Raw genomic sequence first — 13540 nt, 5'->3', positions numbered from 1 at the left:
ATGAATTGTTCATGACACAGTGAGTCACCCTTGTTAGATCCCGTTCATACCAGACTTTTAAAAACCGGTTGAAACCGCTAAATAATTAGCGGAGGAAAACCCGGCTAAAACCCTTAGCGTTCATACCAGACTTTTCATAACCGGTTTTGTAAAAATCCTGTCCGGTGAATATCCAATTAATCGGGCATGACGCAGTTTGAATAACCGTTCCTCCCGCTCTTCCGATTGCTGTCGCCTTCTTGTATACCGTCTTCATGTTCATTACCTTTTACTGTGGCACTGATCCTTAAATAAACCAGGTTCCTCCAACATGTTTGTTTCGGTAGAGACCCCCCCCCCCAGCTTTGTCAAATTCGGCGAGTCCAGCTCTCCACAAATACATAAATAAGTATCAGGAGCGTCTCGTCTGTCGACCAGGTTGCGTATGCTGATTCCATCGATCTCAAAATTAACAGAAACCGTGGGAAAACAGTGGAAACGAACTCAAATTGGTCAAAACAACGCCATAAAAAAGCTTTAGGTCGTCCACGGCCAGGATGCTGACCCCGTGACCCCGGAATTATGACGCAAAAACCGGTTCAATAAACCCTTAGCGTTCAGACCAGGTTTTTCGGTGGAAAAACCCCTCAAAAACCCTTAAAAAACCACCTCCCGAGGTGGTTTTTGAAAATCGGATTTAAACCCCTAAAAAACCGGTTAATTTGCGTTCACACCAGGTTAAATAAAAACCGGTTTTTGAAAAACCGGTTGAAACCGCTAAATATAAGTCTGGTATGAACAGGGTCTAACAAAGAATTTCTCAATAGAACACAATGTAGATTTGATACCTCCAAATTATCTAGTAACTTACTAGTACACAACAAAATAGGGTCAAACTAACATTGCATTATGACTTTATAAAGAACAGTGATTTATTTGATAATATACATTTGTATATATATATTACAATGTAGGTCCAACTTAATATGAAGACTGTAACTTGGTGTAAGTAAATTAATATGTAAAACTAAAAAAGTCAATTTGTTGACTGAGTAAAGCTGTTTTATAGGCAGATCAGAAAATCAGCTCTAGATCAGCTTCGTAAAGTAACCAATTCTTAATTTTGAAATTATCTTTTGAAATACAGCTTTAGTTAGTAATACATCGATCATGTATACAGATTTTGTCATTGCTGAGTATTAATGAATTTATGATAGGCCTTAGTTGTAACAACATTTAGATGGGTCAGGATCCACCAAGTGAAAAATCCAGCAGAATTACTACATTGAAATTTTGAGATTAGCTCTTTAGCGAGCTAAAACTGGATCGAGATTACTAAATGTAAGGAGTCAGTAACTGTACAGAATGGTGACGGTGTTGTGGATGTCGTCAGTCACTACCAGCTGTCCCTTTGGTGCCATGGCAACGGCCACAGGTCGACCCTCCACACTAGTGATGTATCTCAGGAAGTTCCCAGTCCTGTCAAACACTGCCACGTTCTTGTTCCCCTTGTCTGCCACGATGATGTTACCGGAACTGTCCGTACAAATGCCTCCTGGGTACTTCAGCTCGCCTTCCCTGCTTCCTTCGCCCCCGAAAACAGACAGCATGTGCCCGTCCTCACGAAACACGTACACGCAGGACGCCATGAAGTGTGAGACAAAGATGTGCCCTCCCTTGTTCACAGATATGTACTCCGGCCGTGCCATCTTGTGTTGGCCCCCCAGTGTTCTCTCAAGTGTCCCGTCTGGCCTGTACACACACAGGACACCTTGAGGTGACATTGAGCCCGACGTTTCTGTTATAATGACGTTGTTCCTTATTGTGTCAATGGCAATTTTTCTCTGCCGTCCTGTGCGCTTTAAGTCGATCTTGGTCAGCAGCTTACCTCTGGGGCTGTACTGTACGGCATACTCAGCGGAGTTATCGGAACCCACCACCCACAGGTTACCGTCCCTGTCCATGGACAAATCTTCTGGCTTCATCCTCTGTTTGGCCGTCACAAGAGATTTGAAAACGCCCTGCACTGACACGACTGTTGGGAACTGGTGGAGAAAAGTGCCCTGTAGGTTGAAGCATTGAATCCTTTCGTTTCCGTAGTCTGATACGAACACCAGGCCATCTTTGGACACCGTAACACCGTGTGGTCTGTCGAATTTTCCCTGGTCTGATCCCCGTCCGCCAAACTTCACGCTCTGTGTACGTGGCGGATCCTTGCTGACTCCCTGACTATCAGGGAGAGAGATGGACTGAACAGTCACGAATCCTAGTGGTGGTACCTTCACCTCTACTGTCTGGAACACGGCAACCTTGGCTTCCGTAGGGTGTTGGCCTGCTCTACCCTTGTACTTTCCCACCAACCGTTTTAAACCAATCTCCTGGTCAAAGGACGTCCTCCCCTTTTGCTGCATTGTCACCTCAGCATTGTCACACGCGGCGGATATCTCTGAAACTGTGGACAGAATGTCATCTCTTTGACCCTGTATGGTCTCCATGTTCAGCGTGTACCTTTGTTCCACTTTAGCCAGCAGCCCGTTCCTGTTTTCAGTCAGCATCTGTACTGTTTGGTTGAAAGCCACATGAATGCTGCTCTCTGTCAGCGTCTTCTGATCAGTCAGGAACTTTTCCTTGTCCCTCAGATCTCGTAGCAAGCCGCAGTAAGTCTCTATAACATCTCTCCCCTCCCCGATCAGGGTCTGTACTGAAGCCCGCCTTTCCTGGGAGGCTCTTTTCAAGGACATCGTACTATGACCCCTGTGAGCCTCGTCTAAACATGTCATACACAGCTGCACGGTACATTCCTCACAGTACAGAGATAGCTGTTCACCTGGGTGAAAACTGCACTGTTCTGAAGATGTTGGCTGTCTCTTTTTATCTATACTACTAGGAAAACTCTGCTTGATGATTCTTCCACACAGACTTGCTACAAGGTGGTTGTCGGGTAAAGCAGGGACCCCACCAGGTGGTAGGCTGAATGGTTGCCGGCAGTTGGGACACTCCAAAGGTGTTCTGACCTCGACGTGGTCCTGTAGACAGTCCTGACAGAAGGTGTGCTGACAGGGCAGCACCTTGGGCCTGGTGAACAGCTCCAGGCAGATGCTACAGGACAGTTCTTCGTGGATTTGTTCCCCCAGACTTTGTGACATGGCAGCCATGATTTCTGTGAGGTAGTCTGTCCTAGCTATAGTCCCACCCCTAATCAAAGTCCATGTTGTAGTTTGTTTACAGCTGATATAACTGATAAGCTAGTAAGCCTGATAGTCATGTGAGTTTGTATGGATGAGGGGGAGTATAGGTCATTTCTTTCAAAATAATTATATTGTACTGTAACAGTGGGGGGTTTATAGGCACTATCAACTGACCCGGCCGACGGGTCTAGACCTTTTCAGCCGAGCGGTTAGACTTAGAGCGTCTGGTTAATGAAGCTCTGGTGCTCGGGAGGTCGTGGGTTCGAACCCCGACCCTGGACCAGAAGGGTTTTTACTGGCTCCCCTTTTCTTACAGTACATTTAGTTCTAGACTATATACATGTATATAAAAAAATTCAGCACACATATTATAAATTATATCAAATTGGGAAAAAAAGCAACTTGGTACTGTGTTGATAGCAGGTAAGATAGATGTAGCACTTAGCAAAGCTTCGACCTGGACTGCATCAAAATTAATGATTTTTTTTCACAGGCATTTAGTATTTTTATAGCAACTGTACATATATATAGCAGAGATGTCATGTAAATATGCATGTATCACGGCTATATACAGACATCCATGTTGACATTTATAATTTGTTTGTTTCTTTTTATGTAGATTTTAGAAATCAGTCAGATTTACAACCTTGAGTGTCAACAACAAAACATTCAGTATAACCTGCAAAGTTGATCATAACAATAAATAAATAAATGAATATAGTACATTGACAACATTAGACTCAGGTTTCATATGATGCAGTTTATTATTTTTGAGGAAATATAAAATCATTAGGTTGTACAATAAAAATGATATGTACATGTATCTGTATGAAAGACTCAATATATAAATATATTACAATTATGTACAACCTATTGTAAATCTTAACATTACCTGATATACACAATTGACTGGAGGTTATAAACTCCAGAATCAAGACAACAAAATCAGTTATACATTGGCTAAACACTAATACATACTGTGACAATTACAGAAGTTATTATGGAGTCAAACTTTGGCCTAAATATCATTACTAGTATATTGGCCTAGATATAGATATATATAATAGTAAAATGTATCTACAATCTTACAGGTGGTTATTTCCAACCTAGTGGAATGAATGAGTGAGTGAGTGAGTGAGTGAGTGAGTGAGTGAGTGAGTGAGTGAGTGAGTGAGTGAGTGAGTGAGTGAGTGAGTGAGTGAGTGGGTGGGTGGGTGAGGGAGTGAGTGAATGAGTGAATGAATGATTGAGTGAAGTATTTCTCTTATGAATACTTGTCTTATACTTGTTGTATAGAACATTATCGGTAAACTATATATATAGTGCCTCAGTTCACTGTACATTTTGTAGTTGTAATTATAGTATCATAACCATCCCCAAAGTATATTAAAGGCTTGCAATATTGTCTGTTTTGTTCATTCAGACACAAACCTGTAGTATACTGGCCTTTGCTTGGAACCTGCATGCCACCTTGCAAGTTATTCAGTATGATTTTTCTGCAATTTTAGGTGGGTATATACGTACGTAATACTATTTAGAGTATATAGTCACTTACAAGTTAGACTTATATTACTAGTATATATAAATAATATTTGTGATACTGGCAACGTTTTCCAAATTTGGCTAATTAGGTACAGGACCACCAGCCTAGTCTAGCCCAGTTGTTGAAGTTTACACCAAACTTGGAGCTTTATAATATCTATATACTAGTAGAGAGAAATAATTAAGTTTCCAGCAATAGTGCTAGCACTGACAATAATAAATACAATGTTAACATGTTGGGAGAATGTTGCAGGTGACTTGCACTAGTTGCAGAATTGGCCTTTGAGGTCTCTGTACAATTGAGATCTGCAACGTTGATGTCTTTCAGCTTTTGTGTGCGGAATTTGGCAGGTTCGGTACAAATAATCTGGTCCATGATTTCACGTGGACAAGACTGACATGTTTGATCTTGTAGATTTAAGGAGACTATTCTACAGTCACACTGCCAGGGGTTGTTGGTAAGAATTAGAGTTGGGACAGACGATAGTTCATGACAGATAGTTGTTAGTAAGGGTACTTTCATCTGGTTGTGGCCCAGTCCCAAGTACTCAAGCTGTGATAGGTTGGAAAATGCACCAGACTGAATGTTAGTTATGTGGTTAAAGTCTAGATCCAACTCTTGGAGTCGGGGCAGATCTGTGAATGTACCCAACCGAATCTCTGTTATCTTGTTGGAGAACAGGGACAAAAGCTGGAGTTGGGGTAGATTTGAGAATGAATGCTGATGTATGTTAGTTATTCTGTTTTGATACAAGTACAGGTGTTTAAGCTGGGGAAGGTTTGAGAATGTTCCAGGTTGAATGTACGTTATCTGATTGGAGAACAGATCTAAGAGTTGGAGCTGGTTTAGACCGGTAAAACTGCCTGGTGAGATTGACGTCAGCCTGTTTGATCCAAGAAGCAAGTGAACGAGTTTGGGGGTTTCACTGAAAGTTCCTTCATCAATACTGCTGATGTTATTGTAGTCCAGATTCAGTGCCTGTAGCCCACCAAGCCCCACAAACGTGTCAGCTTTCAGACTGGTCAACTTGTTCCAGCGAAGGTCTATGGACGTTAAGTTCGTGAGGTGGTAGAACGCACGACTCCTGATCACAAACAAGTGATTGTCGGGGAGGGAGAGACTGGACAAGTTTCTGTATCTTGAGAAATCTGGCATGCGTAGTTCTGTGATGTTGTTGTATTCCATGTACAGGGAGGTTATGGATGTTGGCAGGTCCTGTGGTATCGTGGTAAGGCTGAGTCCTCCACAGCGGCAGGTTGAAGCTGAACAGTCGCAGGAGGCTCCTGTTGTCTGCAAATCTTCAAGTATGAACAGCAGGAGGAGCAGTACTCTTGTCAGAAGGCTGGACATTGTGTCTGAAAGAAAGAACAATGAAAATTTAATGTAATGTCAGGGAAGAAAGGAGTCTCCAGATTAGGCCACACCAATTTAATTTGTTGTTTCTCAGATTTTTTCAGAAAAAATACGAAGCGACGGTGAAATAATAAAAAAAAACAGGCCAAGGCACCCCATGATAGCCGGAAATGTTAGTCAGTATGAGCCATGAAATGAACATATCAGGCTGGTTTGTAATAATTATTAAAATTATGGATTTTGAACTTTTGATGACAACAATAGACTTCGAACGTTTAATGAAACAAAGTTGCATTGTTACATTGAAAAACTTAAGAACTAGGAAGAAAAGGACTTTTTTCAACCGTTGGGGCCAAAATATGTCAAACTCTTTCATTGAGCATTTTGCAGTTTATGTAGAACCAAAAAAAATTTTTTTTTTTTTTTGCAAAATTCAGAAAAAAATGGACAGGGCGATGCAAGAAACAACAAATTAAATTGGTGTGGCCTTGGTGATCTGTTTTAGATCACTGAAGAGCTAATCTTCCACTAGTCGTGACAGAGAAGACAGATGCTATGTACATTATTTACAGGTTCATTGTACCAGGGAAATTCCCCTAGCTCTAATTTTGACAAGCACAATGAACTGTGGACCACAGCTTAATGTCCGGTCCTAAAATCACCACAAAATTTACTGCGTTGACAGAACCCCATCACTACTGACAACTGTCATGATGCTAAAGTTAAGAGGGGAGAGGGCTCAAGGGTAAATGGTGGCCCGCATGCCCTTTTCCGTAGAGCATAATCGGCCGTTTTAATTCTACGTAGAGTGTAGACAGACCGCTCTAATTCAACGTAGAGCGTAATTGGCACATTTTGCGTAAAGCGTATTCGCCATTTTAATTCCACGTAATGCATTGTAGCCACTTGGAATTTAACGTAATCGAAAGCTCTTAAAATTTAGCGTTGAGCGTTTTCGGGTCCCCCCATGCAGGCCCCTGTAAATGGGCTGTTTACGATTGCTAAAGAAGGGAACTTTGAAGTACCACCTTTTAGAACCCAGATTTTAACCTTAGACCTTTTTAAACCCTTCAAGCTTGCTTCAATGTGGTGGAATACTGAAATTTTCCTTCTAATTTGACCAGCAGAAAGTGTTAAAGTTATTTGACAAAATTGTAAAAAAATGTCTTGAATTGAGTCCAAGTCTATTTGGGTACAGTTAATACTAGTACTACATAGATCTATGTAGAGATATAATGATAGGACAATTCAGCAAAACAAAAATGACCTTCGGGTGCAATTAGACTGTGTATGCATGTACTGTACCTGTAATACATGACCGTACATGTCTAGGGCTTCTGTAAGTTTCAGATGTACTGACTTATAATAGTGAAAATTAATGTATGGTCTATCCGGAGGACTAATGTCGTAATGATTAGAGTTGGAATTAGAGTTGGATATATTCATGATATATACCTTCTTCAGCAGAGAGCAGGAATAATGTCAGAAGCTTGTTAATTGGGGCTTGAAATCCTTTTTTCTGCATACCTGCACTGATGCAGGTCACTAAAGCCCTGGTCACAACCCGCCGTACATGCTTTTTGTCTGCATGTTTTATTGGGAGGCCATGTCTGCTAAGTTTTTATGAAAACCTGGGGCACGGTTGCGCAAGGTGTAAGAGTGTGGTCTGCACGCCACGTCTGGCCGTGAGCGGTTGCGTGCATTGTTTGTTGTGCAAGTGGTAAGTGAGTTGTACGTGCTTACAATGTACAATCTCTGTGCGATTGCAACTTTACCGTAAGGAGGCTGTACTCACAAGTGCTTCTTCCATACGGTACGTACGGGGCACACGCGTCGCCCGTACTTGCACGCAAGGGTGGTGAATCCGTAGACCGCACGCAGAAAAAGTTTTACATGCACTTAAAGTTCTATGGCGTGTCTGCATGCTCCCAAATCCGTGGGATTCTGTATGGAGGCGGTACTCACCACGCACGGATGCCCTACATTTGCCCACGTTTTTGCACGTAGACAGCACGCAGATGCACGTACGGTGGGTTGTGACCAAGGCTTAATACTGATAATGAAATTTACCTGCACCAGACAAAATTTACCACTCAGAATTTAGAAAACACTTAAAAACCTGTTCATTTACCATTATTTATTCTACACTCCATAAGTGGTAATTATCAATGCAGCAAATGAAAATCTACAATACATCATATTATGTCACACAATGCCATATAAACCCATTACATAGACCAGTACAGGGTACAGATAGGCATCAGAAATACCTGCACAGCTCCAATTTTACCCTGCATAATTATATGCAGGTACTACTTCCAGCCCTCACGTTCATATTGATTCAAGGCAAATTAATGTTTTCCCTGCTCAGTTGATTATTAGTAATAAAGACAAATTAGTGTCATCCTGATCCCCACCGCAAGTCAAAGTGTAAATGCCAATATTACTACCCAACCTCTGACATGATCAGTTGTTACATTATTACAATGTATGCAAGTCAGGGTATATAGTCATGCTGTTGGTACGAGCTTCCCTGTCTGTCATTGTACTAAGTCTTATTCTACACTAACATATGCCTATAGGCTGATAATTAATAAGTAGACCTCTACAAGTAAAAGGAATTTCAAAGTAACTGACCGTTATACAGAGAGATATCAACTTAAGTTGATAACCTTGCGTCTTCAACAATCCAAGAAGATTGTAAGTCTTGTCTTGTCTGGAACATTGTTTTTTCACAGATAAGAGGGTGGTTGGACTAGATAATTATCATGTCAGACTGACATTGCCTTTGGCTGTAACTACCTTAAATGTACCTTAGGGGATGGGACACCTCAATGACCTCAGACTTTGCAGTAACAACAACATAATCTGTGGTGTATAAAAAAAATCAAGCTGTCTTATGCTCAAATAAGGCCACACTGACTTAATTTTATGGATGACATCCTCTGAAGACCCAAAAACTAGTGCGCGTGAGGGAATAAAAAAAATTCTGACCAAAAAAGTAAAAATGCTACTAAACCACAGGTCTGGAATACAAAGCTGGTATTGTAAATTTGCAGCAGTACATAGCGGCGTATACGACAAGCCGACACATGCTGGCTTTTTCATGATTCATGAATCGGCACTTTACGTATGTACTGAGGTCTGAGTCATAGAGCATCGGTAGCCTGGGAGCCCGGCTCCGTATTGTCACTACCTACCATGGACTACCCAGGCCTAGCGCCAGGCCTGAGTCTTAGTGGATTATTATTATTATTATTATTTTTTTGAGAACAGACAAAAATCAATGAGCGCGCGGATGTCATCCATAGATTTAAGTCGGTGTGGCCTTAGGGGATGGGGCACTTCAATGACCTTAGAATTTCTGACTTTGCAGTAACAACAACATAATCTGTGGCAGATAAAAAAAAAGATCAAACTCTCTTATATGCTCAAATAAATGGTGCAAAATGGCTCATGTACATGTATGATGACAGGCAAGGAAGTTTTTTCCAAATTTAAAATTTTCAGGCGTTTTAGATGAAGGGTTAAGAAGAAACAGATTTTTTTCAGTTTTAATTAATGTAGTTTGTCAGATAAAAAAAAAAAAAACTTTCAATATGCATTCCCAAAAATATGTAGTATTAGATAATGTTACAGTAGTAATCGTTACATATAGGTATGGAAAGTTTACCTGGCAATAACTGTATCATAAACTGATAAAATCTTCAATATTTCTATAAGGGGTTGTTATTCTTACCGGTCTAAGAATTCAGAGCCTATTTCATATTGAGAAGAATATTCTTATACAACAAAAAGACTTGGACTCACCAAGATACACCTTGAAGAAACCTTGAAACAAACACAAGACCTGAGACCCTGTCAATAACAACTAATTATAAGACAGAGAGCTGTGTTGCGTGATGACACTGACACGCCCTGTCCACTATAGACAATAACAATGGAACATGCGTAGACAACAAGCCTTAAGGGTGCATTTTTGGGGTGAACCTTTTCACATGGGTCAGACTCTGGTATTTTTGTTTGTGTTACATGTAATTATTGAATGTAATTTCACACTGAGATAATGACGTATAGTGCTTGAAAACAACTTATTTATTTTTCATCAGTGAATCGTAAATAAAAACATGTTAGACGTTATACTGAATACGCTGTCACGCTTTTTTCTTTAAGGCCACACCAATTTCTTGATTAACGGATTCGCCCGCTTCATTTTTTTTTTGATTTGCAAATAAAAATTATAAAAATTTAGAATCAACTGCAAAATGCTCATATTTTGCCCTGAACAGTTGAAATCAACTTCCTTTTCTTCCTACTAGTAGTTGTTACAGTTATTCCATCTTTCAATGCAGTGGTATCATTAAAAGTTTAAATTTTGATTTGAACCAGCCTGGTATATTGACTTCATGGCTCCTATCGACCATTTTGGGCCATAACAGGATATCTAGGCCTGTTTTTATTTAATATTATTTTTTCGCCCGCCCGCTCCATTATTTTTTTTTCAAAAATCCGTTAATCAAGAAATCAAATTAGTGTGGCCTAACAGTTGTAAAAAGAATTTAATGCATAATAGAACTCATATCCTGTGGTCATTGGTTCTACATGTAGCTATAGGCCTGGGTCATTCTTGCAGAAATTCCTGCAGGAAATATTACATGCACACTGTATTTCTGCAAAATTCTCAAATTGAGTATTCATGAAGTTATGATCATAATCCATAACTGTACATCATACTTGTCAATTACAACATGTATGTTTTAAAAATCTTCATCTAAATGTTTTGATATTGGAAATATATTTAATTAGCACTTGTCAAAATGGGAAAATTGAAATTCCAAACTTTAATTGGATGGTGTTAGACTTTTAATAGCAGAAAAAAAAGTTTAACAGACTACATTAATTATGTCACATCCAATCACTATATGTGAAGTATGGGTAAAGAAATTAGATTGAAATTGAATCATGATTGAAAGGTACATGTATTTACCCAACTGAAACGTGGATCATGTCATCTGTTAATAATATGTTTTACTGTAAATAGTCGGTACCAAAATATTTGTTTTGGTTTTATGTTTTTGTCATGAGTATTATGCTATGCATGCATGGTGAAACACAGTTTTAGGCCACACCGCCTTAATTTTATGGATGACATCCCCTGAATACCCCCAAATTAGTTCGGGCAGGTGAATAAAAAAAATTCCAAAAATAAAAATGCTACTAAACCACAGCAATACAAAGCTGGTATTGTGAATTTTTGGCAGTACTTAGCGACGTATACGACAAGCCAGCACATGCTGGCTTTTTGCAGAATTTATGAATCGGCACGATACGTATGTACTGAGTTCTTGAGTCGTGGAGCTTCAGTAGCCTGGGTGCCCGGCTCCATATTGTCACTAACTACCATGGACTACCCAGGCCTAGAGCTAGGCCAGGTCCTCGGAGAATGTGATCCAGGACCTTTGTTTTTTAGAACAGGCGAAAATCGATGCGCACACGGATGGCCTTACTGTAAATACTCGGTACCAAAATATTTGCTTTGGCTTGAAATTTATGTTTGTGTCATGAATATTATGCTATGGTGAAACCTTGAACTTAAAACACAGTATAATTATATAATACTAAACATGCCTTATCCCTCTACTATGAAATGAAGTTCCTGCGAACTCAAAACAATTGACAGTGTACCTGATCCTGTAACAGTGGACACAGTTGCCTGGAAACATAGTAAACACACCCAAGACAATCTGGGAACACCCATGGCTCTCAGGCACATGCCTCCCTTGCTTTAAAAAGCTTGGCCTCAAAATAGTTCCAAAGTGGTATCATGCGGCACCAGTATGTGAGACATTTGAGCCAGCTGTATGTACACTGAAGGGTGCTTATACCAGCTAATAGTATATAATATAATATAGATATATATAGTATCTGGTTACAGTGTTTATGCACCAAGGCCACAGCAAGTAATTTTTATGGATGACATTAGCACGCACATTAATTTTCACCTGATTTTGAAAGAAGAAAACATTTTTTTTGCCTTCTGACAGATGTCTGTAGCCTTGCCGGAAGGTGGATGACAGATAACTATGAAGAGAGGAGACAAGAAAAGGCTCTGATTTAATGTTTTGTTGCTTACTTTCAGTTTGATGCAGTGATGTGAGATGTTGGCTGTGTATAATTTTTTTATGTGATATTCCCACTGAATCAAAACCATTTGTACAATGATTGAGTCAAAATGTTAAATCATAGGAACCTTGTTTTTTTTTCGCCCGCTTGCATTAGACTTGGAGTCTGTGGAGGATGTCATCCATAAAATTTACTTGCTGTGGCCCAGTGTAATTTTCTGAAATTTAAAGGCTCATGAAATTTTACACTCATCAAAGCAACCATGCTGATAAAATATGTATTAAGTGTAAACATTTAAGTAGGGGAGGTTTATTGTGTCAATCTTAACTAGAGTTCCACGATCTCATACCTTCGCCAAATGATGTTAGCCTTTATGAATAAGAAATATACTAATCACCCAGATTATGCAAATAGGATCCTCAATTGCATGAATTATATCAGTCTGTTGATCATATTCTCCACCAAAAGACAGTCTTATCTTAACAAAGAATGCCATTTTCTCATAAATTATGCAAATGTGGTCCTTATTTGAATAAGTTATGTTTAATTATGTTCACCTTCACTTAACTTTCAAACACCCCAAGTATGAAACTCCAGGCAGTTACCACTATGCAATTATAACATTTTCTTATTAATTATGCAAATTAAGTCTTCATTTGCATAATCGATATTTGCCTGTGTTTCTCTCGTTCTTAATAACATATGTTACAAGCTTGAACTTCCTATCATGGAATGCAGCTGATTTATAGAATTTCCTCATTAATTATGCAAATTACATCAATATTTGCATAATTGTAATATCATTATGTCAAGCATCACTTAAGCTACCTACATACCAAAAATCACGATGATCCATCAATCGGTTCTTGAGTTATCCTCTTTTAAACATTTGTCCTTTAAACCCCCCTGCAGTTCTAGAGCAAGCAACTAGGGGGCTCATACTCATGTCACTTCATCCCCAGCACAAGAGCTATCTACCATCTAAATTTCGTCACCCTAGCATGTCTGGATCATGAGATATCAAAACCGGAAGTTCTGCTGCAGTACCATGACAAGCCGCCAGGGGGCCCAAAATCTAATCATTTTGTAGGTCTCATCAAGACCTACCCACCTACCAAATATCAAGTCAGTCCATTTAAGCCTTCTCAAGTTATCGTGTTTACACACACACACACACACACACACATACACGAACGCCTCTGAAAACATAACCTTCTTGGCGAAGGTGCAGGCCTCGAAATTAACTTTTTTCACTATTGTCCCAGAATTGTCCCGAACATAGATTTCAATTGGCCCGAACTGAAGATGGACTGTCCCAGCCTGCTTTTCAGGAAATAAGTTGATGACAAAAATA

General features: G+C 39.8%; 3 protein-coding genes across 3 annotated transcripts in view; all 3 read right to left on the bottom strand.

The window, feature by feature from the left end:
• The window catches only part of LOC109483869 (tripartite motif-containing protein 3-like), a 1610-nt gene extending 1354 nt beyond the window's left edge, over positions 1 to 256 (bottom strand). The window contains exon 1 of the mRNA XM_019787012.1: positions 248 to 256. Within this exon, the coding sequence (XP_019642571.1) occupies positions 248 to 256 (9 nt within the window). The remainder of the gene's footprint in view (positions 1 to 247) is intronic.
• A 1069-nt stretch (positions 257 to 1325) lies between these two features.
• LOC109483916 (tripartite motif-containing protein 3-like) lies at positions 1326 to 3138 on the bottom strand. The gene has a single exon (XM_019787055.1). The coding sequence runs from the start codon at positions 3132 to 3134 to the stop codon at positions 1329 to 1331; it is 1806 nt and encodes a 601-aa protein (XP_019642614.1). The 5' UTR covers positions 3135 to 3138; the 3' UTR covers positions 1326 to 1328.
• A 1752-nt stretch (positions 3139 to 4890) lies between these two features.
• On the bottom strand, positions 4891 to 11828 carry LOC109483868 (leucine-rich repeat-containing protein 15-like). Its single transcript, XM_019787011.1, has 2 exons — positions 11749 to 11828; positions 4891 to 6065 (listed from the first exon to the last, which is right to left on the bottom strand). The coding sequence occupies exons 1-2, from the start codon at positions 11819 to 11821 to the stop codon at positions 4891 to 4893; spliced, it is 1248 nt and encodes a 415-aa protein (XP_019642570.1). The 5' UTR covers positions 11822 to 11828.
• Between the last annotated feature and the right edge of the window lie 1712 nt (positions 11829 to 13540).

The sequence above is a fragment of the Branchiostoma belcheri genome, unplaced genomic scaffold (genome assembly GCF_001625305.1).
Source record: "Branchiostoma belcheri isolate BF01 breed outbred unplaced genomic scaffold, Haploidv18h27 scaffold67, whole genome shotgun sequence".
Lineage (NCBI taxonomy): Eukaryota > Metazoa > Chordata > Leptocardii > Amphioxiformes > Branchiostomatidae > Branchiostoma > Branchiostoma belcheri.
The sequence above is the reverse complement of the archived record's forward strand: the minus strand, read 5'-3'. Positions and strand labels throughout refer to the sequence as shown.

Coding starts and splice junctions, on each gene's coding strand:
- LOC109483916 (XM_019787055.1), bottom strand. CDS start 3,134: ATGGCTGCCATGTCACAAAGTCTGGGGGAACAAATCCACGAAGAACTG.
- LOC109483868 (XM_019787011.1), bottom strand. CDS start 11,821: ATGGGTGTTCCCAGATTGTCTTGGGTGTGTTTACTATGTTTCCAGGCA. Junction 6,066..11,748: donor GTCCACTGTTACAGGATCAG/GTACACTGTCAA, acceptor TCTTTCTTTCAG/ACACAATGTCCAGCCTTCTG.